This window comes from Mus musculus, chromosome 6 (genome assembly GCF_000001635.26).
Source record: "Mus musculus strain C57BL/6J chromosome 6, GRCm38.p6 C57BL/6J".
Classification (NCBI taxonomy): domain Eukaryota; kingdom Metazoa; phylum Chordata; class Mammalia; order Rodentia; family Muridae; genus Mus; species Mus musculus.
Window position 1 is genome coordinate 83,100,674 of NC_000072.6, and position 24,693 is coordinate 83,125,366.

Sequence of the window (24,693 nt, forward strand, 5' to 3'; positions counted from 1 at the left end):
CCAACTACTTCAGGAATCTAACCCCCTATCTCCAACCTTTTAAACCACTCTCAGAGGCTGGGTCTCACACTGTAGCCTAGGCTAACTTGAAAGTATGTTGGCCAAGTGTCGACCACCTCTAGACAACCCTCCTGCCTCAATCTCTTAGTGCTGGGCAGTAATAATATTCTTTTCCATGCTGTGGGGTCTTGTCCTCTGTTCACAATATATTCCCAAGCACTTGTAACTACTGCCTTGACCTCAAACTGGAGACCCTCAAATGCTCAATTTTGCCTGCTTAGAGCATTGCAGCAGCAGCAGCAGCCCGAGGACCCCTTGCTGTTCCTTTGCCTAAGATCTTTATGAGTAGGGTCCGAACCAGCTGCTTCCCAAAACTCTCAGAGATGACTGAAAGAAAACATAAAAGAAGTTGAAGCTGGCTGTGATGACACACATACACACTCTTAACTTAAGCCAGGAAGCGGAGGCAGGCTGACAACTCTGAGTTCGAGACCTGCCTGGTCTACATGAGAGTTTCAGGATAGCTAAGAACATACACAGTGAGATTCAAAGAGAACTGAACAACAACACGCCCACAAATGAACACGAAGACAACGATCAAAGCAAAAGCAAACTGAGGTCTCGCTTTCCTCTTTTCTGTAGTAGACCGCCGCAGGACCCCCAGAGGGCAGACTGCAGGAAGGCGGTACACTAGGAAGTCAGGGATGGCGGAGACATGGGTCTCCTGCTGTCAAGTCACACCTAGCTTGACTCTCCCTACAGCATTTAGCATCAGCGCCACCTCCCGTTAACGGTGACAGGAAAGTCTAGCTAGAATTTGATAGTCGTTAAGGGCCGGGAAAGAGTAAGTGGGTGGCCATCTTTGTTAGGGGCAGAGGTCGTGGCTACGGAGCCCCAGTAAGACCACGAGACTTCCGGCTAGCTGGTGAGTCCTGGCGCCCACGGGCGTGGAGTGCGACGGGAAGCGGGGAGGCGGCGAGCGTTAGGTTCGTTTGGGACTCGCCGTGCAAATGGCACGGGCGTCCAGCTCTAGTGGCCCTTTGCCTCCACTCGCTAACGTACCCTCGTCGTGGGCGCAGCCCGTGGGCGCTGGGGAGGAGCGGGACGAGGGGAGGCGTGGAGGGCTAGGGCTACTGGCTGCGGTGAGCGTCCCGTGCCCGGACTTCAGCAGACAGCCGTGGGCTCCCGCGTCTGCAAGCGGCCCGATGCCCTTCGCTCTTCAGCGGCTCCGGGCCACATTGCTTCGTCTGCACCGCGAGCGAGAGCAGCTCCTGCGGGCCCGGGACTGCGCCCGCCACCTGCAGGCGGTCGTGCGGCTGCTCCGCTCCGGCTCCTCGGCCGGTTCCCTCTCCCTGCAGCAGTTGCACGGCGATTTACAGCTGTGCCCATCTCGTGGGGCGGCTCTGCGCCTCGGCTTCCCGGGCTCCAGGGAGACGCTTCTCCTGACTCGCCCTGTCGGGCTAGCTGCCCAGCACTTGGAGGCTGCCATCGAGATGCAGCTTCGTTCACTGGGCCGGACACCCGCTAGCCTGGGCCTGACATCCCAGCTAGCCGAACTGTTGCTGGCCCTTCCCTTCTACCACACTCTGCAGGGACATTCCCTGAACTTCGTCCCCGGGGCCGCGCGCCCATTCCCCGCGGCCCGTGTGCTCCAGCTCCTGGCTGCAGAGCGGGGTTGTCAGGTGGCAGATAAGCTGGCTGAAGCCCGTGGCGGATCGGGCTTGCAGGAGCAGCTCCGTCGGCAGTGCGAGCAAGAGCGAGAGCTGCTGCCCGGGCTGCTGGGCCTGGTAGGGGGCGTGGCTAGCACCGACAGCAGCGGACTGAGGCTTGGGGGACCTGGAGCCCTGTGGAGCCAGTATTGGACCTTGCTGTGGGCAGCCTGTGCTAAGTGTTTGGACCTACGCGTGGGACCCTGGGAGGACCCTAGAGCAATGGCACAAGAGCTGAGTCAGGCACTGTGTCAAGGTAAGCGAGGGGTCCGAGCTGGCATTTGGAGGTTGTGGTGAGGGTGTCTTTTTCCCTTTACCCTCTCTCAACTCCAGCCTGTCAGCAAGCGCAGGGCCTTGAATGAATGAACTTCCCCGAGTTTAAAGTATAGCGTTTAGGGTTTCCCAAGGCCACGCAGCTTCCCATAGCAGTCTTTATTTAGGTTTTAGTCCACACTGGCCTGGGACGCTGGTCTCAGCCTCCTGCCTCCGGAGAGCCACCATGCCTGACTTGAGTGGAGTCGGCAGGGGCTGTCACCAGGGATTTGTTTCCAGGCTTCCTTCATTTCTCCCATCAGCACCCCTGCCTCAGGAGTGTGAGAAGGAGCTGTTGTCTCTGTGTCACAGCCTGTTTCACCAGTCTGTCATCTGCAGCTGGGACCAAGGTAAGGAGAAAAGGACATTGGGGTGACCCAAGGATCCTGTTGCGCACCCCCTCAGACTATATTTTGTCATGCCAGGGTTCTGCCAGGCCTTAGGATCAGCCCTGGGTGGTCAGAGCAGCCCTGCGTCACTGTCTCCTACCTCTGAGCTGCTGCAGCGGCTTTTTCCTCCCCTCTTGGATAGCCTTCGACAGCCCAGGCCAGAACTTAGGCTGTGTCCGCCTGCAGGTGAGACAGGAGGTGTGGAATGGGAGGGCAGGGGGCGGGGCAGTTGTTATCTTTTGCCTGTCCTCTGTTCTGAAGCTGGCCTTCTCCTGGAGGTGACCTATGAACCCTAGGGTACTGTCCTTCCCCTCCCAGGTCCTACGCCTGTCGCTCTGGGGCTCTGTACCCTGCAGACCACCTTGCTCTGGTTTGTGGGCAGAGCTCAGCAGCACCTGGCAGCGTGGGACCCCGGTTCCTTCTTGCTCCTGCTCCAGAAGGATCTGCCTGTGAGTGGCCCAGAGCTGGGAGGGAGCAGCCTCCCTCAGTGGCCTGAGCTGAGCCCTCCCTCTCTGTTTCTGCCCACAGCCTCTTCTGTCTGCGGTGGAGGCGCTGTCCAGCCTGGCCTCCGAAGCAGCGCTCACTCTGGAGGTGGAGCAGCAGCTGGGCCTAGAGATCCACAATTTGACTGAAAAGATGCAGGTGAGTGCAGAGACCTGAGAGTGGCAGCGTAAGTGTGTGCCTAGAGAACAGGGCTGGGGACCTTGCGATCTCCAATCTCCTTAGTCTCTGCTAAAGTTTTCTCTGTTGGCTTCTTGTTCTTTACTATGGAAAAAAATTCAAATATGGTCATAATAGTAATCAACTCATGGTCAGTTATGATTCATACTCCCTTGCTACTCCCTAATAGTGTTAGCCAATGACATCATTGTTTAGACTTATTTCATTAGCGACTGCATAATTATGTCTTTTACTTTTCCTAGTAGTGTTTAATTCATTATTCTCTTTAAAAGTGACATTTGTATATATTATTGTATATATATACATATACTATATATATACATACACACACATATACACACACTATATATATAGTATGTGTATGTATACATATACATACATTTGCTTGCCTCTGCTTCTTGAATCTGAGATTAGTGGCATATGCCCTTGCATCTGGCTTGCTTTATAGTTTTACTAAAGTAGCACATGTCTATATTTAAAGGGTGAAATGCAAGCTGGGGCTGTAGCTAAGCAACAAGCACTGCTGATCATGCATCATCGAACTTTTCTTTGATTCCAATCACGAGTGGGAAGGGGAGCAGAAGGAGGCAGCAAGATGATTCGTTAGTTATAGGTGCTTAATGCCAAGTCTGACAACCCCAGACCCATATGGGGTAAAGATAGAACTAATGACGGCAAGTTGTCTCTGCTGCATATGTGAGCATGCCAGCACATACACACACACACACACACACACACACACACTGCATATGTGAGCATGCCAGCACACACACACACACACTGCATATGTGAGCATGCCAGCACACACACACACACACACACACACACGAGAGAGAGAGAGAGAGAGAGAGAGAGAATGAAGTTAAAAGTATTTTTAAGCCCTCTAATGGGGAGATCAGCAGAACAGCTCCACTCCCCTCTGGGTTGGCTGTTTCTTCTCGCCCTTTCTCTGGATTATGTCAGGGCCTCATGTATGCCAGGTAAGATCCGTGACACCAAGCTATGTCCCCCATGATTTTCTTCTAGGTTTATGGACAGAGCTATTACTTCTGTCTTTATCTGTCCCATTTTGCACACCACTGCTTCCTGTTGCAAAATATAAGGTTATGTTTGTGTTCTCCTGGTGTGTTTGCAGGGCTCAAGTTGGCCCTGTCCTCCTGGTGTGTCTGCAGAGCTCAGGTTGGCCCTGTCCTGGTGTGTCTGCAGAGCTCAGGTTGGCCCTGTCCTGGTGTGTCTGCAGAGCTCAGGTTGGCCCTGTCCTCCTGGTGTGTCTGCAGAGCTCAGGTTGGCCCTGTCCTCCTGGTGTGTCTGCAGAGCTCAGGTTGGCCCTCTGCTCCTAGTGTGGATGCAGAGCTCAGGTTGGCCCTGTCCTCCTGGTGTGTCTGCAGAGCTCAGGTTGGCCCTCTGCTCCTGGTATGTCTGCAGAGCTCAGGTTGGCCCTCTGCTCCTGGTGTGTCTGCAGAGCTCAGGTTGGCCCTCTGCTCCTAGTGTGGATGCAGAGCTCAGGTTGGCCCTCTGCTCCTGGTGTGTCTGCAGAGCTCAGGTTGGCCCTGTCCTCCTGGTGTGTCTGCAGAGCTCAGGTTGGCCTTCTGCTCCTAGTGTGGATGCAGAGCTCAGGTTGGCCCTGTCCTCCTGGTGTGTCTGCAGAGCTCAGGTTGGCCCTCTGCTCCTGGTGTGTCTGCAGAGCTCAGGTTGGCCCTCTGCTCCTGGTGTGTCTGCAGAGCTCAGGTTGGCCCCTGCCCCTTTGCTCTGCTTCTCTGCTTACCAAGCATCTTAACTGCTGTGAACTCCCACCTTTGGTCTCCTGAATCTGAGACTTCTAGTCCAGCAACTGTTTGGGATTTCTTCCATTCTTACTGTTTTCTCTTTAACATCATGCCCTAGCGTAGCCTCCTAATGAGAAGAGCTTCACATAGATGGTTATGGAAGCCCAGAGGAGGACCAGTACCTGAGGCTTAACTGCTGGCTGGGCAGCCTCTGAGTAGCAGAAGCAGGCTCCCCAGACAGCCTTCCTGGGGAACAAAAGCTCATATGCTCTCTTTGTGAGTCCAGTCCTCCCTCCCTCCCTCTCCCCTCCTGTTTGTATTCAGGACTGTGTGTGTCAGGAAATGGTGTGGAGCTTGGCAGAGTAGCCAGTTAGCATTACATTGTTGGAGGCAGGGCCAGGGGTGCTAGTGTATACCTTTAATCCCAGTACTGAGGAGGCTGAAACAGGATTTGAGTTTGAGGCCAGCCTGGACTACATGGAAATTTCAAGGCTAGTTTGGGCTAGACAGATGGGAGTGGGGAAATTCTGTGCTGGAGAGAAGGGAGAACAGAGGCACACACATGTCTGATGTGCCAGGGACCCAGTGGTTTCTTCCTCTCCCCCATGCCGCAGAACCTCCCTTTCCTTAGGTTCCGGGGATCATATATCCACGTCTTTTTCCATTTTCTTTTGTTTTTTATTCCCCCATCCTTTTCCTTTCTTGACTCTAATGTAAGAGTCAGCTCAAGCTGGCCTCATGGAACTTGTCATCCTCCTGCTTCAGCATTCCCAGCCCTGGGGTCACAGGCATGTGCCACTATGCTCAGGTCACAGAACTTCTGCCAAATGCCCCATTTTTTTAGATTCTCCAAAAATCTAAAGCCGGGCGTGGTGGCGCACGCCTTTAATCCCAGCACTTGGGAGGCAGAGGCAGGCAGATTTCTGAGTTTGAGGCCAGCCTGGTCTACAAAGTGAGTTCCAGGACAACCAGGGCTATACAGAGAAACCTTGTCTGGAAAAAACAAAAAAACAAACAAACAAAAAAATCTAAACAACACAACCTTGTTATCACCATCTTCTTCCCACCCCATTTTTTAAAAAAAGATTTATATATGCAAGTACACTGTAGCAGTCTTCAGACACATCAGAAGAGGGCATCGGATTTCATTACAGATGGTTATGACCCACCATGTGGTTTCTAGGAATTGAACTCAAGACTCTAGAGGAGCATTCATTCAGTCACTGAGCCATCTCTCCATCCCCTGGCCATTGAGCTTCTAATACTCTGATTCTACTTTCCAAATGCTGGGAGTCTAGCCGCATGCCCAACACGCCTGACTTGTCATGTGCCTTTGATTACTAAGGAAACCTCTAATCCTAGGTACTGTGCATGGTTTAGGTCCAGACCTCCTTAGAAAATGCCCATGCTCCCACAGTGAGGCATCAGGGTTTTACAGATGCCCACACTGAGACCTCAGAGAGAGAAACACCATTCCCAGTCTAATAGACTAGCCCTTCTTACTTTCTTCCTCCCCATACAGCTCCTGCCCAAAGAATCACTGGGTCTGTTTGTCCAAGAATGCCATAAACAAGCCACACAAGGCTTCAAGCTCCACATGCCGAGGGGTCGATACTGGAGACTTCGATTGTGTCCTGGTAATTTTTCTTTCTTCCTGGTGCTGGAAATGAAACACAAGATTTCACACAAGCTAGACGAGCAAGCCTTGCTGAGTGAGCTACAACCCCCAGCCCACTGTCTTGGTAATCTCTCACTTCCACCTTTCTCCTTCGGGTTCCTGGTATAAATGGTCCAAGCCCTCCCCAGTTGTGGCTCCACACCACTGTCAACATCTTTGTCCTTACCCTTTGTGCCCTTCCTTCCCTCTGGAGCCCACTGGACTTCTGCAGTCTCTCCATCTGTCTTTTCTCTTGTCTCACTCCAGAACCTCCCAGTGACCCTAGTGAGTACGCTCGGATAGTGGTCTACTCTGTGTTGGAGCCTGTGTTGCAAGGACTTCAGGGATTGCCACCTGAAGCCCAAGCCCCTGCCCTCGGCCAGGCACTGACAGCCACACTGGGCGCCTGGCTTGACCACATCCTCACCCATGGGATCCGGTTCAGGTATGAAGGAAAGATGCTAGTGGCAGAGGAAGAATGCCAAACAGGGAAAATGGAGACCATTTGGGCAGAGCAGTCTGGGGAGGCAGAAGTGTCTGGTGGCCACATTGTACCTGGACATCTAGCCTGCAGGGGGCGCTGCAGCTCAAGCAAGACTTCGGAGTGGTCAGGGAGGTTCTGGAACAAGAGCAGTGGGGCCTGTCGCAGGAGCTTCGCCAGACTCTGCTCTCACTCAGCATCTTCCAGCAGCTAGATGGGGCCCTGCTGTGTCTCCTGCAGCAACCCCTGCCCAAGAATCCAGTCCACAGAAGACCTCCCCGTTGCTGTGAGTTATCACCACTCCTCAACCCCAGGCTTTTCTAAGCCCTTCCAGGGGTGCTTTCGAACACCCACACCCAATCTCACCATTGCTTTGGCGTCAGCATTCCCCACCAACCTGCCGTCCACTCCTGCCTTCCCAGGTCTCTGTTATGAGGTCCAGACCACTGAACTGCCCACCAGCAGCCTCAACAGCCTGGAAAACTTGGCACCCCCTCTTCGTCTTGGAGTCTCCCCTGCCCAGAACACTCACCTGCTAAGCACCCTGGGGGGAGGAGGACGAGGAGGAGGGGGAGGGGGAGGACCAGGACCTAGTCCTGAGGCTTACCTGGTGGGAAACCAGCAAGCCTGGCTTGCCCTGAGGCTGCACCAACACCCACGTTGGCACCTGCCTTTTTTTTCTTGCCTGAGGACAAGTCCTGAACCCTAAGTTGACTAGGACCAGGGGTTGCAGATCATGCCCCAGACAAGGAACTGTATGCTAGAGAAGCTTAAACCTGGGTGCTTGATAAAACATGTTCATAAACTAGAGTCCAGAATTGAACCCCCAGATCATCCTAGGATCTGCAATCCAGAGTAATAGGCAAACTACAGCCTGAAATCTGGATGTCGGAAACAATGAAGACATCTTGGAGCTAAAACTAGAAGGGGTCTACAGGGCTAGCGCTCAGGAGACAGGCAAACCTTGCTTTCTCTCGAATCCCAGGAGCAAAGCGAAAACTGATTCATGAGGAAACACAGACAAAGCAGACATTTCTACACGTGGAGGGCAGTCTTACCCCTTCCCCGTCTCTGTTTCTAGTCATTAGGCTGTAGGGCCTGGACATTTAAGCCTTGGCTGTTGCTACAGGGGCAGGGCTTGCCTTCTGCTGGGTGGACAGTCCCCGCAGTGACATCCTTTCCAAGGAAGGAGCCAGGATGTGGGGTGGTGCTGACCTAGATCTCGCAGGCAGGACCCCGAGGGAGAGGGCTGAAGGACGTTTTCCTGCGAAGGGGATTTTGCACATTCACTGCTTATGCTGTGTGGCACAGAACACTGCTAATGGCTGAAGTATTCGCGGGTGGCCCCGGAGGTCAGCCGCGCGAAGTACCGCGGAGCCGCCGGAAGCGGTCCGTTCCAATAAACCGATCCCCAGTGCTACTCCTTCCGGGGTGGAGGTAACCATGGCGGCGGCTTTGGCTCGGCTCGGACTACGGCCGGTCAAGCTGGTTCGAGTTCAGTTCTGCCCGTTTGAGAAGAACGTGGAGTCCACGAGGTACGGGTTCTGGGGAGGTGGGAGGCGTCCGTGTTCCCCACGCGTGCGCGCGCACCCTCGTCCCGGCTCCCTGGTCCCCCGGACGCGCTCACGCTGCCCTCCGGCCGCAGGACCTTCCTCCAGACGGTGAGCAGCGAGAAAGTCCGCGCCACCAACCTCAACTGCTCTGTGATCGCCGACGTGAGGCACGACGGCTCTGAGCCCTGCGTGGACGTGTTGTTCGGTAAACCTGGTAGGGACGCGGGTGGGCGAGGGCAGATCGCCGCCATAGCCCTGCATAGTCAGGGTCCCTAACTCATCGGTTTGCATCTCCCCCAGGAGATGGGTATCGGCTGATTATGCGCGGTGCCCACCTCACCACTCAGGAAATGTTAAGTGCCTTGGCCTCCCACATCCGGGACAGGAACGCCGCGGCAGCATCTGCACCGGGCGCAGACAAGGTCGCCCCGGGTACGAGTACCCGCCGCTGATATGGCAGAAGAGTCCAACAACCAAATGTTAGCTTGAATCTAAAGACAGTGAGTGGTCTGAGAAGACCTGGGCTTTAATCACTCAAAATGCTGCATGGAGCTCATGATACGGAGCAAGAACACTAACAACAGGGCTTCTGGGGCAAGATAAGTAAGTTTGGGTGGTGAAGGGCCCCGACAAATTGGAATTTTTCTTTCTCAGTGTTTAACTTTATTTGGATCTGTCAACCAAGTACATTTTAATTAAATATTTATTGCCAAATGAATGCTATTTTTCTCAGGTTGTTTACTTGGATTTTGAGAGAGGGTCTTACCATGAGCTAACCTGAAACTTAGTAAGAAGACCAAGGTGGCCTAGAAATGTGAAAGCATTTTTCTGCTTCAGGCTCCTCAGTGCTGGGATTCTAGACAGCCACCACCCTCAGCCTACAGTACTCATCTTCCTTAGTAGTGTTGTCTACTCTTCATTCACTCTCATGGAACCACCCATTCTGTCATAATTTCAACTACTCAGGATTTAAACCCTACCTTTTTATTTGGTTCTAACCCCATCTTCTATGATTAGCTACTGCCAATTTCCCCCATATGCCACCAACATTCTTTCCTTCAAGTGGAACGGTCACTTGGCTCTTCTGACTTCCTGCTCAGCCTTCTAGGCTAGAAATGTAGTGTTTCCTCTCCTATCCCTTCCCTTTCTCCGTAGATCCAACCAGTCTGTCTGCACTGAGGGGAAAGAGAGGAGCCAGCCCCGTCTATTGGCACACACTATCCAGGCTACTCAGGAGGCCAGCCTGGTCTACTTATCGAGACCCTTCCATTCTCACTCATTTCCTGTACCACTTTTATTCTCCTGCCTGGTGTCATTTTCCCTTATCATTTTAGCTGCTATGAAATCTCATCCTTCACATGGGTAATAATGGCTTACTTCCCACAGTCCGGAAATAGTTTTTGGTTAACATCCATTAATGTGACCATGAAGTCATTTTAGAGGATCAAATGGCATAAAAAGTTATCCATTCGAGGCCAGAGGAGTAGCTTAGTGTTTAAGAGCACTAGCTACTCTTCCAGATGACCAGGGTTCAATCTCCAGTACTCACATAGCAGTTCACAACTGTAACTCCAGTTCTAGGGCATCTGACACCCTCTCACAGACATGCATGTAGGCAAGACACCAATGAATGCACATTAAAAATCAGAAAAAAAAGTCGTACAAAAAAAGTTATCCATGCATGCCATGTGTTATTTTTTTTTTAACTTTTAGTTTTTATACCTCTACCTCCCTTCCAACCTTTCTTCACCCTAATCCCTTCTGACACCCCAGCATTATGTAGGAGAGAAGATTAGAGGGGGAGGGGATATAGACCTCTATAGGCTACTTCCTGCTGATTAGGGTCCTTGGGTTCCTTGGGGCAAGTCCAGTCTTCATCATCAGAATATCCAGCAAATGCAGCCGCAGCAAGAGGGATCAGCAGCTGCAGCAGGCCCTCTCCAGAGTCCCCAGAATTAATCTCTCTGCAGCAGGTAAAAATCACACCCCTGCTAGTGCACAAGGCAGTTCATAATCACCGGCTGGGACACAGCTTCTTACCCCACACCTGGCACTAAAACATAACTGAATTTCTAAAGAAACCAACATTCTTACTACAGCCACAAGAGTATTCTTTTAAGAAGTTTTAGTTTTGAATAAATGACTGTATATTTTATAAATAAAGACACTCTAGCATATGTGTGTGTGTGTGTACACTGGGTTACGGTATCATTGTTTTCTTTTTGTGTATGTATATGTATGTAGGTGCACATGCCTGTGTTTGCAAATGTGGAAGCCAAAGGTTGTGTATTTTCCTTTACCATGTTCCATCTGTTTTGGATTTTTGTTATTGTTTTGTTTTGTCTTGTTTCCAGATAAAATGTCTCACTGAACCTGACCTTACTCTTTTCAGCTAGCCTAGCCAGCAAGCACCCAGAATCCCCTATCTCCATCCCCCAAGTGCTGTGGTTACAGGCATATATTACCCCACCTAGCCAGCAAGCACCCAGAATCCCCTATCTCCTTACCCCAGTGCTGCGGATGCGCCCTGGCCTTTTATGTGAGCATGCTGGATCCCAAGTCAGTTCATGCTTTCCCAGCAAGTGCTCAAATCACTGGGCCACCTTCCCAGCCCCTTTGTTTCTCACCTTGAATTACAAGAAGAGAGAAAAAAAAAAAAAAAAAAAAAAAAAAAAAAAAAAAAAAAGCCCACAGCCACTGCCAGAGAACTTAAGAATGCCCAGCTAAGAATAGCTATGTAGTTTACCAGATAACTCGGGCCCCACTCCCCAGCAATACTGTAATTCTTCCCTGCCTAAATGAGTAGTAGAGGCTCTCTCGCTGCCATCCTTTAAGAAAGACATCTCCCTGAAGGCCTGGGGTGTGTGCTGCAGGATATTTGGCCATTCTGTGAACCCCAAGATTGTGTTACTTACTGGAAAATACTGGAATACTGGAAAATAGTTGTGGTGTGGCTCAGCCTTAGCATACACCTTTAATCCAAAAGCTTTCTGAACTATTGTAAACAAGATTAAAGTCAACTGTAGGTCAAGAAGTAGAGCAAGCAACCACAGGCCCAAGTGTTGTCAGGAAGTGAACATGGGCTTATTAAGAAAAAATGATAGAGAGAAAGAGTCAGGGGAACAGATAGACACACAGGAAGTAGAATTGCTTGAGACTGTGAGAGAGGGTCATTCCCGGTGAGACTTAGGCTGAGGAGGAAGGTCTGCTGGGTGTTTTCTCTGTCTCTCAGCTAGCAGGCTTTAACCCTAGCATCTGGCTCCCAAGTCTTCACTGGTAAAATTGAATGAGTTTTTGTTAAAAACAGCAGGTGTCAGGCTGGAAAGATGGCTCAGTGGTTAAGAGCACTGACTGCTCTTTCGAAGGTCCTGAGTTCAATTTCCAGCAACCACATGGTGGCTCACAACCATCTGTACAGCTACAGTGTACTCATATACATAAATAAATGAATCTTAAAAACAAAAACAGAGCTGGGCGTGGTGGCACATGCCTTTAATCCCAGCACTCGGGAGGCAGAGGCAGGTGGATTTCTGAGTTCGAGGCCAGCCTGGTCTACAAAGTGAGTTCCAGGACAGCCAGGGCTATACAGAGAAACCCTGTCTCAAAAAACAAAACAAAACCAGAACAGCTGTCAATCCCAGTCAGCTCTGCCCTTAAGTAGTTATGACATGGGACAGATAAATCTGTCACTGTCCACTCTCATTTGTCAAATAAGAATAGTATAGGCTTGTCCACCTATCTAAAGGTTCTGTGTTGGTTCCATTAACTTAGGAATGAAAATACTCTAGATTAAAATAAAAAAACAAACAAAAACAAAGGGCATCCAGGGCTTGAACAGATGGCTCATCGGGTAAAACTGCTTACCACGAGGCTTGATGGCCTGTTTGATCCCTGGGACCCTCATGGGGAAAGGGAAGAATAACAGCAAGTCATGGTCTTCTGACAGCCACTCACACACTGTGGAACATGCACACCCGAATACAAATTAATAAATTTAAAAGTTGTACCTGCATGAGTATGTACAGATTTCCCCTTGTTATTATCCCCTAAATAATAGATCTATTGACATATCATTTACATCACATTAGGTATAAGTTATTTAGTTAATATAAGATACACTGTAAGCCAGGTATAGGTTACATGCAAATACTACTACACATTTTAGTTGAAGGCAAAGCTTGGCTATGTAAATACCAAGGAAACCATGGCTGCATAGTGAGCCCCTAAGTTGCTCATTGGTCAATTTGAGGTGCAGGTACTACCTCGGAACAGCTTCCAGACAGATGTAAATTCTGTTTCCTGGGCCATAGGAAAGAAAATACCTTTGCAGAGTTGGAGTTCCAGAAAAGAGTGGTGGGCGAAGGACTAAAATACAGTTCAGTGAAGTAAGCTGTTACTTGGTGGGTTCATCCCCTCCCCACATCCAGTGTCACCCCTAACACTAGATAGGAGAGAAACAGGATAGAGGGGTTAGAAAAATCCCTGAATCTAATTTCTTTTGTTTCTTCTTTGACCACAGTAACCAACACCCCCGAATGACCACCAACCACCAACCTTGCCTCTTGAGACCCTCCCTTTATGCACCCTCTGGAAAGTTTCCAGAATTCTGTATGTCACACAATCACAGAAATTATCTGCAACTGGCAAAACCACATTTCAGCTAGAGCATGAGGCAAGTCAGGGTCAGCTGCTGCGGCCAGTCGGGCGCAGCCCACAGCCCTAGACCTGGGATTAAAAGGAAAGCACCTTCTTATAACATTTCTATGTTTTCTCAGGACACAAAAATTCCAAAAGTCTCAAAAGTGTCACTACAGTACCTAGCATGCAGAAGTTCCTAAGTTGCTCTCTGGCACTAGAACTGAACGAGTGAGTGAGTGAGTGAGTGAGTGAGTGAGTGAGTGGGCCTGGGCGGTAGCTCAGTTGGCAGAGTGCTGGGCTAGCACTGAGTACACCAATCACTTGTGTGCTTGTAACCCAGCACTGGGAAGGTAGAAGCTGGAGGATCAAAAGTTCAAAGTCAGATTTGGCTACACAGCAAGTTCCAAGCCAGTCAGGGATATAGACTTTGTCTTAAATTTAAAAATCAATCAATAAAATTATAGGCTGTTAGAGACAGACTTGTCTGAAGTTATAGAACTGCTTAAAGAAACAGACCCTACCTGGGCTTCCTTGTGAGTCCACTCCAGGAGGAACGGAAGTACAGAGTATGAATAGTGAAATAGCTTAATTCATACACACTTGGGTTTTAAGCTAGTCCCTCCCAGCTCTGTGGCTTGGACCCAGGTACTTATATTTCCTAGGCCACCGTTTTCTGCTTCCAGATTAGAGCTGGATAGTGATACGTAAACATAGCTTAACAGTCCCTAGCTCCTGACACTCTGGAGGCTGAGGCAGGAGGCTGTCTATCACTATCAAGCTTTGGGACAACCTGGGCTATATACAAAGCAAGACTGTCTTAACCAACATAATTTTACATAGCAAGTTGGAGGAAAACCTAAACAAACATATCCCCCAAACGGGAAACTGGCATTAGTGTGATCATATGGACAAGTGTGTAGGACCCAAAGAGGCCATCAGATCCTCCGGACGTATTTGTAAGATGCCATGTTGGTGCTGGGAACTGAACTATCCTCTGCAAGAGCAGCAAATACGTTAACCATTAAATCATATCTCCCGCTTTCTTCCTTACTCGTACTTTTTTTTTTAAAGACATGGTCTCACTGTGTATCCCAGGGCGGCCTCAAATTCACAGAGATCATCCTGCCTCTGCCTCCTGAGTACTAGGATTAAAGCTGAGAGCCACCACGTCTGGCATTTATTTATTTATTTATTTATTTATCAATCATTTTATTTGTGCTTGCGAGTGTGTGTGTGTGTGTGTGTGTAAACGTGTGGAGGTGAAGTGCGCTCATGCCACAGCATACGCGTGGAAGTTCGAGGCTGTATGCATATTTGTAGCCCTGATGTGAGGATCAGAGGACAACTTGCGTAAGTCTGATTTCTTTCTGCCACGACCTGGGTAAGGGGATATAACTTAGGTCGTCAGCCTCGCGAGCCAGCGCCGTTACCGTCGAGCCATCTCTCCAGGCCATAATCAGTAGTTAAGCAAGACAAAAGAGAAGAGGCTCAGAATGCCATTGCTTCTCTCCCAGCCCTTGAACTCCAAACCACTGACGCTTCTCACCCATCGAGTCCTGGTCTCCGTACCGAGTCAACCAGCCACAGCGCTTCCGGGCTTCGGGGCCGGACCTGACGTGAAAGCGGGATTTCCGGTGGGGCGGGGCGCTCGGGGAGGCGCGCGGCGAAGGCTCGGTCCGCTGACCGCACGGTGGCAGCCGGGGAGCGTGCAGGCTGCCCGCATGGCCCGGGGCGAGAGGCGACGGCGCGCTGCGGCCGCAGAGGGGGCGCGGCCGCTGGAGAGGGCGCGGGCGGCGGGCCGGCGGGATGGCAGGGCTGGTGGGGCGCGGGGCTCGGCGAGCGGCGCGGCCCTGGCCGTGGTGGTGTTGGCGCTGGCCTTCGGCCTGTCGGGGCGCTGGGTGCTGGCGTGGCTCCGTGTGCGCCGCGCGCTCACACTGCACCCCGCGCCGTCTGCGCTGCCGCCGGACTCCTCCAGTCCTGCCGTGGCCCCGGAACTCTTCTGGGGCACCTACCGCCCACACGTCTATTTCGGCATGAAGACTCGCAGCCCCAAACCACTGCTCACAGGTAACCCTGGGGCGGGTGAGTGGGGAGGACCCAGCAGTCTTCGAAGACTTAAGACAGCCTCTGTTGACTGACGTGGCCATTCTGCTTCCCAGGACTGATGTGGGCACAGCAAGGCGCCACCCCGGGGACCCCTCCTAAGCTCAGGCACACGTGTGAACAGGGAGACGGCGTGGGTCCCTATGGCTGGGAGTTCCACGATGGCCGCACCTTCGGTCGGCAGCATATCCACGATGGGGCCTTAAGGCTCACCACTGAGTTCGTCAAGAGGCCTGGGGGTCAGCACGGAGGGGATTGGAGCTGGAGAGTGACCGTAGAGCCTCAGGTCAGGGCATCAGGATCGTCTTTGCACAGCCCAGACTTCCCCACCCTTCCCTTTCAGCAGCAAATGCAGTATGAAATGGAGGTTGACAGCCGGGACACCAGCCTGGCTGACCATGTCTGCCATCTCCTTGTTTGTAAAGTAGATATCACAGTGACGCCTAACTTAAAAGATTGACTGAAACAATCTACGTATAATTCTAAAGCCTCTGTCATTTCCAGGAGGAATCCTGTTCAGGGCCCTTTGGCTCAGCCCACTGGGTGGATCTACCTACCCTCAGTCTTGGCAGATGTATGTTTGCCACAGTTCTTGTAATCCCTGCTGAGACTGGGTCTCAAAAAGATGTTTTTCTGATGCTTTTGTGTGTTCCTTGGTCACCCAGGCCTCAGGTACACCTTCCTTCCCTTTGGTGTCCCTGTTCTTCTACGTGGTGACAGATGGGCAAGAGGTCCTACTACCAGAGATCGGAGCCAAAGGACAGTTGAAGTCCATCAGTGGGCACACCAGTGAACTTGGTGACTTCCGCCTCACACTTCTGCCGCCAACCAGTCCAGGAGACACTGTCCCTAAGCATGGCAGGTAACTGGAGGATTGGTGCAGGGTGGTACAGGGGTGCTTGGGAGATTGACTTAGCCTGGTTTCTATGACTCCCTCCTCCCCTTCCCACCAGTGGGACTGGAGAGGCATCCCTTTCATGAATAACACTCCTTATTTGTCTTCTTGCCTTCAAGCTACAATGTCTTCTGGTCCTCCAACCCGGGGCTGCCACAGCTCACAGATATGGTAAAGAGCCGCCTAAACAGCTGGTTTCAGCACCGGCCCCCAGGAGCCTCTCCTGACCGCTACCTCGGCTTGCCTGGATCTCTGAAGTGGGAGGAGAGAGGCCCTAGTGGGCAAGGGCAATTCTTGATCCAGCAGGTGACACTGAAAGCCCCTTTCTCTGTGGAGTTTGTGTTTGAATCTGGCAGTGCGGCAACAGGAGGAAACCAAGCCTCTGGGCGGCTGGTAGGCAGCCAACTGACCCAGGCCCTGGAGAGCCATGCTGCAGCCTTCAAGGAACGGTTTGAGAAGACCTTCCAGCTAAAGGAGAAGGGCTTGAGTCCCGAGGAACAGGCTTTGGGTCAGGTTGCCCTCAGTGGCCTTCTTGGTGGGATTGGTTACTTCTATGGACAGGGTTTAGTGTTGCCAGACACTAGCATGGAAGGGTCTGAACAGAAAATGGACCCTGCCCTGTTTCCACCTGTCCCTCTTTTCTCTGGGGTGCCTTCTAGGTCATTCTTCCCACGAGGCTTCCTCTGGGATGAAGGCTTTCACCAGCTAGTGGTCCAGCGATGGGATCCCCACCTCACCCGGGAGGCCCTAGGACACTGGCTGGGGCTGCTCAATGCTGACGGCTGGATTGGGCGAGAGCAGATTCTGGGGGATGAGGCCAGAGCCCGAGTGCCCCCAGAATTCCTAGTGCAACGGGCAGCCCATGCCAACCCCCCAACCCTGCTCCTGCCAGTCGTACACATGCTAGAAGGCCATGACCCTGATGATTTGGCCTTTCTCCGCAAGGCTTTCCCCCGCCTGCATGCCTGGTTCTCTTGGCTCCATCAAAGTCAGGCAGGGCCAGTGCCACTATCCTACCGCTGGCGGGGCAGGGACCTAGCTTTGCCTACCCTACTTAACCCCAAGACGCTGCCCTCAGGCCTGGATGACTACCCTAGGGCCTCGCATCCTTCCACAGCAGAGCGGCACCTGGACCTGCGCTGCTGGGTGGCACTGGGTGCCCGGGTGCTGTCCCAGCTTGCAGAACAGCTTGGGGAGACTGAAGCTGCTGCAGAGCTGGGCCCATTGGCTGCCTCTCTAGAAGAACCTGGAAGTCTTGATGAGCTGCACTGGGCTCCTGAGCTGGGGGTCTTTGCTGACTTTGGGAACCACACAAAAGCAGTACAGCTCAAGTCGAGGCCCCCACAGGGGCTGGTTAGGGTGGTAGGCAGGCCTCCACCTCGATTACAGTATGTGGATGCCCTGGGCTATGTCTCTCTTTTTCCTTTGCTACTACAGCTGCTGGACCCCAGCTCACCCCGCTTAGGACCCCTGCTAGACGTTCTAGCTGATAGTCGCCATCTCTGGAGCCCTTTTGGGTTGCGCTCTCTTTCAGCCTCTAGCCTCTTTTATAAACAGCGTAACACTGAGCACGATCCACCCTACTGGCGAGGTGCCGTGTGGCTGAATATTAACTACCTAGCTTTGGGGGCACTACATCACTATGGGCATGTGGAGGGTCCTCACAAGGTTCAGGCTGCCAAACTCTACCATGAACTGCGGGCCAATGTAGTGAGAAACGTCCGCCAGCAATACCAGGCTACCGGATTTCTGTGGGAGCAGTACAGTGACCAGGATGGGCGGGGCATGGGCTGCCGCCCCTTCCAAGGATGGACCAGTCTTGTCTTACTGATCATGGCTGAAGAGTACTAATGGGACAGAAGGAAAGCTAGGCCATTTGTGTCACTTGGAATATGCAGACAAGGGCTTGGGTTTCTGGTCTCATTGTTTCAGATCTTTGTAAGCTCATCTCAGGTGTCTCCTTATTGTCATCCCATATAGCTCTGGGGTGAATGTGAACTCAAAGAGTCTATTTTTCTAAATAAACTGGAAAAGAACCTAACTGACCCCTTGCTTTAGACAGTTTTGCCTTGGAGCTGCCTGTTATCCTCATGTAAAGTGATAAATGGCCCGTTTCTTCCCTTCAGGGCCAGTGTGGTTAGGAGGCATGCAATGAGCTGAGATCTACTCTACCCAGAATCACAAGCAGCTGGTTCATGTCTCTTTAATGAGATTAAAGGCTCCTGTGTATGTCTTGGGAGTGAGTAAAGATAGCACAGTCCTCGGTGCTGCCCCTCTTCAGGGCTCCAGCCCTTTCAGGCGTGTTCTAGGAGGGTGGGGACGGTCCCACATGGAGGACTGCAGTTGAAACCAGGGCTGAATCCTGGTGGCCAAGTAATACCCAGTTTCCCTCTTGAAACTACTTATGGGATGTCCCCACAACTAGAAGCCAGCCCCATGGGAGGAACTTGGGACACAGAATCTGGGGGCAGTGCACAAGGGGAATGGTCTTCCAGATCTGGCTGGGAGGCACTAGCCCTCGCTTCCTTGAGTGGCTCACCTTCACTGGAGTCAGGACAAGGGCAGAGCTCAATACCCGAGTCACCAGTTAGGCGACGATAGCGGCAGGAAGGGGGTATGTGAACTGGGCTCAATCCTGCCCTGGGCTCACCCTCCTGGTGAGGGAGAGCACTCTGCTGGGAGGAAACACCTTCTACATTTGTCCCCTCCAAGTGGGCAGAGCAGCTGGATTCGGAAGAGCAGCGGGTGCATTCACTGGAAGTAGTCCAAGGGTAGCCTGGGCCCACAGTGTAAGGAGGTGGCGGTGTGCCTGGGTGGTGAACCACATCCTCGTAGGCTGGGGGTTTGAAGGCGCTGAGGAGGCCTGCAGGAGAGAGAACAGCATGGATGACTGAAGGACCTGAGCTACAAGAGTGCTCTGAAATGTCTGCCAGTGGAAGTGTGGGGTGGTTGAGGGTCCTGGCTTGGAAGGGGCTACTGGTTCTGCATCCAAGAGCTTCAGGTCACTCACGAAGGTCAAGCAGTGAACCGGTTGGAACAGGGCCAGCCCCGTGGCATGCCCCATGGTAAGCCAACAAGTTGATTTCACGCTGCCGCTGTTGCTGTTGCAGCCTGAGTTTAGCCCTTCGGTGGCGGAAGGCACAACAGCAGCTAAAGAGGATGAGGACAGTCCAAAGCAGCCAGAACCCTGCAGGAGGCAAAGAGGGCACAACTCAGACCACCACCCCAGACTCCAGCCCTAAGCAGAGAAGGGTCTTTGGTAGCTGAGTTCAGAAATCCAAGGGAGGATGGGCATGGAACCTGAGATGGATCCCTTTGAAGACTCACACCAGAGTTCATAGTAGTAGGTGCAGCAGCCAGTCTCCCCACAGCAATGACCAGTCTCACAGAGGTAGGGCTGGGTATTCACTCCTGGGCACAGCTCTCGAAGCTGGAGGCAAGGAGGCACTAAGAACCAGGGGCTTCTACCCAAGGCCCTGTCCACCCCCACCTCCTGCACGCACATACAGTCCCACCCACGAGCCGACCTAGCTTGGAAGGATGGCATGGGATGCTAAAAGGAGGGTCTATATGTAGGGCTATCAGTATGGAAGATTTAAAATGCCAGAAACTAGTGAGAAAGTAAAGTGTAAATACAGAGAAAGTGATATCAGTTCTTTAAACCCAATACTTTTCTCACAGAAGCCTGGCCCCAAGGGTGGTTTTTTGTAGGCTAATGTTTTAAAAGAAACAAAACATAGTGTGACAATGGGTAGGAATTTAAGGCCATTTCCAAAGCTAAAAAGCTTTCAACATCTCCCACCCCAAAGGTCTGCCTCCCACACCCCCAAGATGGTTTTTTTTTTCCACCCCTGGGTCTCAAGCTCCCTGGGGTAGAGGAGGCACAGTGTGAGACCCAGAGCAGTGCTCCCAACCAGATGGGATTGCTGTGGATGATAAAGGATGGTATCCAGGGCGCGAGTCTGGGTTCCAGCTCGTCTCCAAATTGCTCCCTCAAGAGAAGATGCTGCCGGACTCTGCTGTGACAATAGGCACAGAGAAAAACATCACAAATAACTGCTGCAAGACAGAGGGAACCTCCCTGGGGGTTTCACTACGCCTCTGGTAACTGGAGAGCCACTGCAGGCTTGCATTGCAACCATGAGATGGGGTCTAAGAGGGTGCAGGTAAAGTCAACTGCATCTACGTAATAAGTCTAGACAAAGAGTAGAATGGTCATGTTCAGGAACTTCAGAGTACCTTTGGCTCCATGAGCTCCTCCCCCACCCCGGACAGGAAGTGACAGGAAAGGGGAAAGAGAAATAAATGGCTGTAGTGAGATAAGCTTTTAGAGCTGCTGGGATACCTGCTGTTGCGGCGCCTGAAGTGACCCCCAGGCCTCTTCGCTGCTGTTCCTGCTGCTGGCCCGAGCCATGCCTCCACCTACAGACCCCTGAAGACCACAGCCTCCTCCACCGCCAGCTGCCCCGCCCCTGCCACCTCTGCCGCCACTTCCATGGTCCCTGCCCGGCCCATCGCCACCGGTGCCACCATCACTCCGCGGCCGGAGCTCCCGGCCGGGGAGAGCACCTCCAGAGGACACAGTTGCTCAGTCCAGCCAATCAGAATCGCTAACTAACAGATCAGCCAATAGGAACCGGTCACAGGTTTCTCCTTTTGCCCAATCCGCAGCGGCGCCTGTGCCGCTCTCCCAGACAACAAGAACTCACACAGACAAAGACAGGGGAAAGGCTCGACCAAATGCCTGACTGACAGCAACAATAGCCAGTACGGACAACAGAACAAGCTTTGACTTATCGGCCAATGAACGGCCGTTCAGCACAAAAATTTTCGCCGATTGGCTGAATGACTTTACACACTCAGGTTCAGACTCCGCCGGCTTCCCACTCCAGCAATTCGATACAAGCTGAGGCACTGTACGAAATTTAATAGGGTGGGGGAGACAGCAGGAATGTGGCGTGGGAGAGGTCTTAGGTGGCCAGGAGTGGGGACCCCGGGCCCTCGGGCCCTCCCAGCCGTAGCTGCAGGTTGATGCGGTAGCACTGTAGGCTGCAAAGGGCCTGGCCGGTGCGGGAGCAGGCATAACGACGCGGGTGGGGGCAGCCGGGGACAGAGCATCGTGGAGCGGGGCCCGATGGGGCAGGCCGCTGTGCCACCGCCGTGGGTGTGGGAACGCCGGGAGGAAAAGACAAGGTGGAGCCCTGTGCCCCGCTGCAGTAGCGCACCATGGGTGCAGGGGCCGGGGCAGCAGCCCGTCCTCCGCGCCGCTCGCCCCGCGCCGCCCCGCGCCCTCCACGCCCGCTAGGAGCGGCCGTCTTGGTGAGGCGCTCAATTGTCTGATTTTTGTGCTCCTCGGCCCTCCTCGCCGCCTGCAGCCGCCGCTTCCGTGCACGCTCCTCACGCTTCAGCAGCATCTCTTCGGTGAGGGCAGGGGCAGGGCAGCCCCCACCCACTGGCAGAGGCAGAGTCGGGGACGGCTGGCTCCGCGCCTTCTGGAGGAGGGCTCGCTGGGGAAAGAGACAGAGGATGTCTGAGAACCAAATGGCGAGGTTTTTGGGGTCACCCACCCCTATTTTCGTTTGTTTTTGTTTCGAGGCGGTCTCACTATATAACTTTGGCTGCCCTGTAAGTCACTATGTAGACCAGGCCAGCCTGGAGCTCACACTCTTGCCTCTGTTCCCTAGGTGCTGGGATCAAATGCTTGTGCCACTGTCCCCATCTTTAGGGACCCTTAATACCACACTTCTCTTCCCAGGGTTCCTGCCTCTCACTCAGGTCCAAAGGAGGAAACAAAAGTATGGTACCCTGCCTGCCCCTTGTGTAGGTTTTTGTTGTTGCTGTTATTTTAAATAGTATCTCAGGAAAAAACATCAACTTGGATTTGGCTCAAACCAAAAAGAATTACCCTGGATTCCTTTTTTCTCCCACTAAGTAGCTACTTCCGTCATACATCCAGGCTTCAGTGCAGGTTTCTCTATTCCTTTTACTACTTTCTTCTGGACTCGGGCCATCACCAGCTCTCCCAGTTTCCACACCCCATACCCCTCTCCCAGTTTATTGATTGATTGTGTCAGGCTATCTATATGTATTTTTAGATGCCTCGGAATTTGTAACCATCCTCCTGTCTCTCAAGCTCTGGGGCACAGGTCTGCGCCACGACAGCCTACACTTCAGCAGCTTCCTAAGGAAATTCCTTACCCCTACTAAGCTTCACAGCACATAATTGCCAAAGTAATTAAGCCAGCTATGTCACTTGTCAGTATATATCCCCCTGGGTGACCTGGCCACACTCTCCTTCTGGGTCTCTGTGCCCCTGGGCTCTATGTCAGCTGGCCTCTCTGTCTGAGAAGCTCCCCTGGTACTGGAAATGTCATCTCTTCAAAGGCATTCTAGACTGGAAAGACTACTCAGCGGCGAGGAGCACCGGCCCTTGGGGAGGACTCTCATTCAGTTCCCTGCACCTACATGGCAGCTCTCAACTGTCTGTAAATCTAGTTCCAGGAGTTCTGATGACCAATGGCCTCCATGGGCAACGGGCACACACTCATCCACATAAAGTAAATACGATTTATCTTTAAAAAACAAAAGAAAACAATGAGCTAGTCCCCACAACTACCCTAATGTTTCTGTCTTGGCAATTTCTACTTCAGCATTCCTATTTTCTGTAGGATTTTTTTTTTTTTTTAAGGTTTATTTATATGATCACACTGTAGCCCTCTTCAGACACACCAGAAGAGAGCATCAGATCCCATTACAGATGGTTGTGAGCCACCATGTGGTTGCTGGGTGTTGAACTCAGGACCTCTGGAAGAACAGTCAGTGTTCTTAACCATTGGGCCATCTCACCAGCCCTATTTTCTGGAGTTTTAAAAAGTTACTTAGGAGCTCTGTGTGTGTGTGTGTGTGTGTGTGTGTGTGGCAGTACACACCTTTAACTCCAGCACTTAGGGGCAAAGGCAAGCATATCCCAGTCAGGGCTTAAATACTAAGATCCCAATTCAAAAAGGAAAGTCATTTACCTTCTGTCAGCATGCACTTGAATATCCACCCACCTTCCTTTCCTGTTCCTCTCACTGCCTAAGAAACAACAAGCTCTCCATATGTTTGTCGAGTGAATACAGATGGAACTAACTTACCTGTCTCGCTGTAAGCAGCCGCTCATTGATCTCCTTCTTGAGGTCTCCGTTGTCATCCAGCTCTCCCTTCTCCAGGGCGTCTAACCATCTCTGTTCCTCCTCTTCCTCCTGGCCCTCCAGATCCCCTGGCAGGTCCCGAAGTGGGGAGGGGGACAGATTACTGTCTTCATCTGGGTGGGAAAGTTGAAGGAAAGTGCAAACATTAATTTATCGAAGTTGGTCCTAGTACACTGAAAATTCTCAGACCCCACCCTCTTCCTTTTGCTGGTTAGAAATGAGCAACCCAGCTTTGCCACCTCTACGGTCTTCTCACCCAGCCAGGCGCGGTACTGCTCCAGAGGTACGCCTTCCATAGGTTCCTCTTCATTATCCACCACCATCAGGGGAGACGGTGAGCGAGGCCCCTCAGGAATCACAGTGAAAGTGGGGACACTGCAGAGTAGAAACACTACTCTAAAGTGAACAAGCGGCTGGCTCTCTCCTACTTTGGAGCTACAAACAGCTTTTCCGACCTGCTGGGATTCTTGCTGCCTTAACTTGGACCCAGCCCACCTGCTACTGAATTTTCCCGAGTTAAATACTTGATCTCACCTCTTGGTGCCCAGGACCTGTCCACCCAGCTTGATTTTAAGTTTAAGTTGGGGCTTGGCAGGAGTCTGCAGCGTCGGTCCGGCCTCCTCTTCCTGATGATGCTTTTTCTTGTGTTTCTTTTTATGTTTCTTGTGTTTTTTCTTGTGTACTCCGTGGCCGTGGGCACCTGCCAGGCTCAGCTCCAGCGTTTCCCCTGCGGAAGGAGAGCCTGTCTGAGGGGATCGGCCAAAAAGTGGCAGGGGGAAGATCTGACTAACCTAACAATTCAACTGAGTCCCACTCTTCCCACGTTATTAGCTGTTACCATAACAACAGCCCCGCCTCGCTCCTTCCCACCTGTGGCGGGCAGACCCGGCTCCACCGGCTCCACGGAGTTACAGCGACTCCTTTTTCAAGATCACTCGAGTTAGATCCACCCGCGCTTACCTGGCTCGGGGGCCTCCATAGCCCCAGATGTGCTCCCGCGCCGCCACAGCTTGCTCATGGGGTCCTGCAAAGGGAGAGGACTGGAAACTGTCGGGACACAAGCCGACATGCCTTTTCCGCCCCGCGGAAGAACGGAATCCAGCAAAATAACCGGCTACTTCCGGCGCCTGGCAACCATGTTTGTGCGTGGTACGCCTTACAGCCAAAAATATTCCGATAAGAAACAGGGTCCCTTCCAAACAAAAGTTCCGGCATTGCTAGGCACCTTACTGGCGCACCAGACTTAAAAAGGATTACGAGTTCGAGGCCAGGCTTAATGCCATCTTGTTCTCAAAACGAAAGTTCAAAGCCTCTAG

The 24,693-nt window shown here is 52.2% G+C and overlaps 5 protein-coding genes across 8 annotated transcripts; 3 read left to right on the forward strand and 2 right to left on the reverse strand.

The window, feature by feature from the left end:
* The first annotated feature begins 842 nt into the window (after window positions 1–842).
* Ccdc142 (coiled-coil domain containing 142) lies at window positions 843–8,448 on the forward strand. Its single transcript, NM_001081266.1, has 9 exons — window positions 843–1,965; window positions 2,285–2,371; window positions 2,447–2,596; window positions 2,729–2,859; window positions 2,939–3,052; window positions 6,380–6,494; window positions 6,782–6,959; window positions 7,082–7,281; window positions 7,418–8,448. Exons 1-9 carry the CDS (start codon window positions 1,011–1,013, stop codon window positions 7,702–7,704), a joined length of 2,217 nt encoding a protein of 738 aa, NP_001074735.1. The 5' UTR covers window positions 843–1,010; the 3' UTR covers window positions 7,705–8,448.
* Mrpl53 (mitochondrial ribosomal protein L53) lies at window positions 8,435–9,259 on the forward strand. The gene is made up of 3 exons (NM_026744.3): window positions 8,435–8,530; window positions 8,641–8,753; window positions 8,849–9,259. Exons 1-3 carry the CDS (start codon window positions 8,439–8,441, stop codon window positions 8,998–9,000), a joined length of 357 nt encoding a protein of 118 aa, NP_081020.1. The 5' UTR covers window positions 8,435–8,438; the 3' UTR covers window positions 9,001–9,259.
* A 5,573-nt stretch (window positions 9,260–14,832) lies between these two features.
* On the forward strand, window positions 14,833–18,229 carry Mogs (mannosyl-oligosaccharide glucosidase). 2 transcript variants are annotated; one of them, NM_020619.3, is made up of 4 exons: window positions 14,833–15,253; window positions 15,346–15,575; window positions 15,955–16,151; window positions 16,304–18,229. In NM_020619.3, exons 1-4 carry the CDS (start codon window positions 14,908–14,910, stop codon window positions 18,033–18,035), a joined length of 2,505 nt encoding a protein of 834 aa, NP_065644.2. In that variant the 5' UTR covers window positions 14,833–14,907; the 3' UTR covers window positions 18,036–18,229. The 2 variants fall into 2 exon arrangements, with proteins under 2 accessions (NP_065644.2, XP_006506487.1); XM_006506424.2 differs by lacking the exon at window positions 15,346–15,575 and having other exon boundaries at window positions 14,964–15,253.
* Window positions 18,230–18,370: 141 nt separating this feature from the next.
* On the reverse strand, window positions 18,371–20,788 carry Wbp1 (WW domain binding protein 1). 3 transcript variants are annotated; one of them, NM_001083922.1, is made up of 5 exons: window positions 20,530–20,788; window positions 20,099–20,200; window positions 19,512–19,614; window positions 19,195–19,371; window positions 18,371–19,047 (listed from the first exon to the last, which is right to left on the reverse strand). In NM_001083922.1, exons 1-5 carry the CDS (start codon window positions 20,596–20,598, stop codon window positions 18,587–18,589), a joined length of 912 nt encoding a protein of 303 aa, NP_001077391.1. In that variant the 5' UTR covers window positions 20,599–20,788; the 3' UTR covers window positions 18,371–18,586. The 3 variants fall into 3 exon arrangements, with proteins under 3 accessions (NP_001077391.1, NP_058037.2, NP_001077392.1); NM_016757.2 differs by having other exon boundaries at window positions 20,099–20,203; NM_001083923.1 differs by lacking the exon at window positions 20,099–20,200.
* Window positions 20,789–21,091: 303 nt separating this feature from the next.
* On the reverse strand, window positions 21,092–24,446 carry Ino80b (INO80 complex subunit B). The gene is made up of 5 exons (NM_023547.2): window positions 24,338–24,446; window positions 23,912–24,104; window positions 23,634–23,752; window positions 23,321–23,490; window positions 21,092–21,691 (listed from the first exon to the last, which is right to left on the reverse strand). Exons 1-5 carry the CDS (start codon window positions 24,393–24,395, stop codon window positions 21,155–21,157), a joined length of 1,077 nt encoding a protein of 358 aa, NP_076036.2. The 5' UTR covers window positions 24,396–24,446; the 3' UTR covers window positions 21,092–21,154.
* Between the last annotated feature and the right edge of the window lie 247 nt (window positions 24,447–24,693).

What these genes read in the sequence shown, in the direction of transcription:
- Mrpl53 (NM_026744.3), top strand. Translation starts at nt 8,439, where the DNA reads ATGGCGGCGGCTTTGGCTCGGCTCGGACTACGGCCGGTCAAGCTGGTT. An exon ending in AAGAACGTGGAGTCCACGAG is followed by an intron (nt 8,531 to 8,640) that starts GTACGGGTTCTG and finishes CTCCGGCCGCAG; the next exon opens with GACCTTCCTCCAGACGGTGA. An exon ending in CTGCGTGGACGTGTTGTTCG is followed by an intron (nt 8,754 to 8,848) that starts GTAAACCTGGTA and finishes CATCTCCCCCAG; the next exon opens with GAGATGGGTATCGGCTGATT.
- Mogs (NM_020619.3), top strand. Translation starts at nt 14,908, where the DNA reads ATGGCCCGGGGCGAGAGGCGACGGCGCGCTGCGGCCGCAGAGGGGGCG. An exon ending in CCCCAAACCACTGCTCACAG is followed by an intron (nt 15,254 to 15,345) that starts GTAACCCTGGGG and finishes TCTGCTTCCCAG; the next exon opens with GACTGATGTGGGCACAGCAA. An exon ending in GAGTGACCGTAGAGCCTCAG is followed by an intron (nt 15,576 to 15,954) that starts GTCAGGGCATCA and finishes TTGGTCACCCAG; the next exon opens with GCCTCAGGTACACCTTCCTT.
- Ino80b (NM_023547.2), bottom strand. Translation starts at nt 24,395, where the DNA reads ATGAGCAAGCTGTGGCGGCGCGGGAGCACATCTGGGGCTATGGAGGCC. An exon ending in TATGGAGGCCCCCGAGCCAG is followed by an intron (nt 24,105 to 24,337) that starts GTAAGCGCGGGT and finishes CTCCTTCCGCAG; the next exon opens with GGGAAACGCTGGAGCTGAGC. An exon ending in GGCTGCTTACAGCGAGACAG is followed by an intron (nt 21,692 to 23,320) that starts GTAAGTTAGTTC and finishes CTCTTTCCCCAG; the next exon opens with CGAGCCCTCCTCCAGAAGGC.
- Wbp1 (NM_016757.2), bottom strand. Translation starts at nt 20,598, where the DNA reads ATGGCTCGGGCCAGCAGCAGGAACAGCAGCGAAGAGGCCTGGGGGTCA. An exon ending in ATCCACAGCAATCCCATCTG is followed by an intron (nt 19,615 to 20,098) that starts GTTGGGAGCACT and finishes CCTTGCCTCCAG; the next exon opens with CTTCGAGAGCTGTGCCCAGG. An exon ending in CTACTACTATGAACTCTGGT is followed by an intron (nt 19,372 to 19,511) that starts GTGAGTCTTCAA and finishes TGCCTCCTGCAG; the next exon opens with GGTTCTGGCTGCTTTGGACT.
- Ccdc142 (NM_001081266.1), top strand. Translation starts at nt 1,011, where the DNA reads ATGGCACGGGCGTCCAGCTCTAGTGGCCCTTTGCCTCCACTCGCTAAC. An exon ending in GAGTCAGGCACTGTGTCAAG is followed by an intron (nt 1,966 to 2,284) that starts GTAAGCGAGGGG and finishes TTCTCCCATCAG; the next exon opens with CACCCCTGCCTCAGGAGTGT. An exon ending in TAGGCTGTGTCCGCCTGCAG is followed by an intron (nt 2,597 to 2,728) that starts GTGAGACAGGAG and finishes TTCCCCTCCCAG; the next exon opens with GTCCTACGCCTGTCGCTCTG.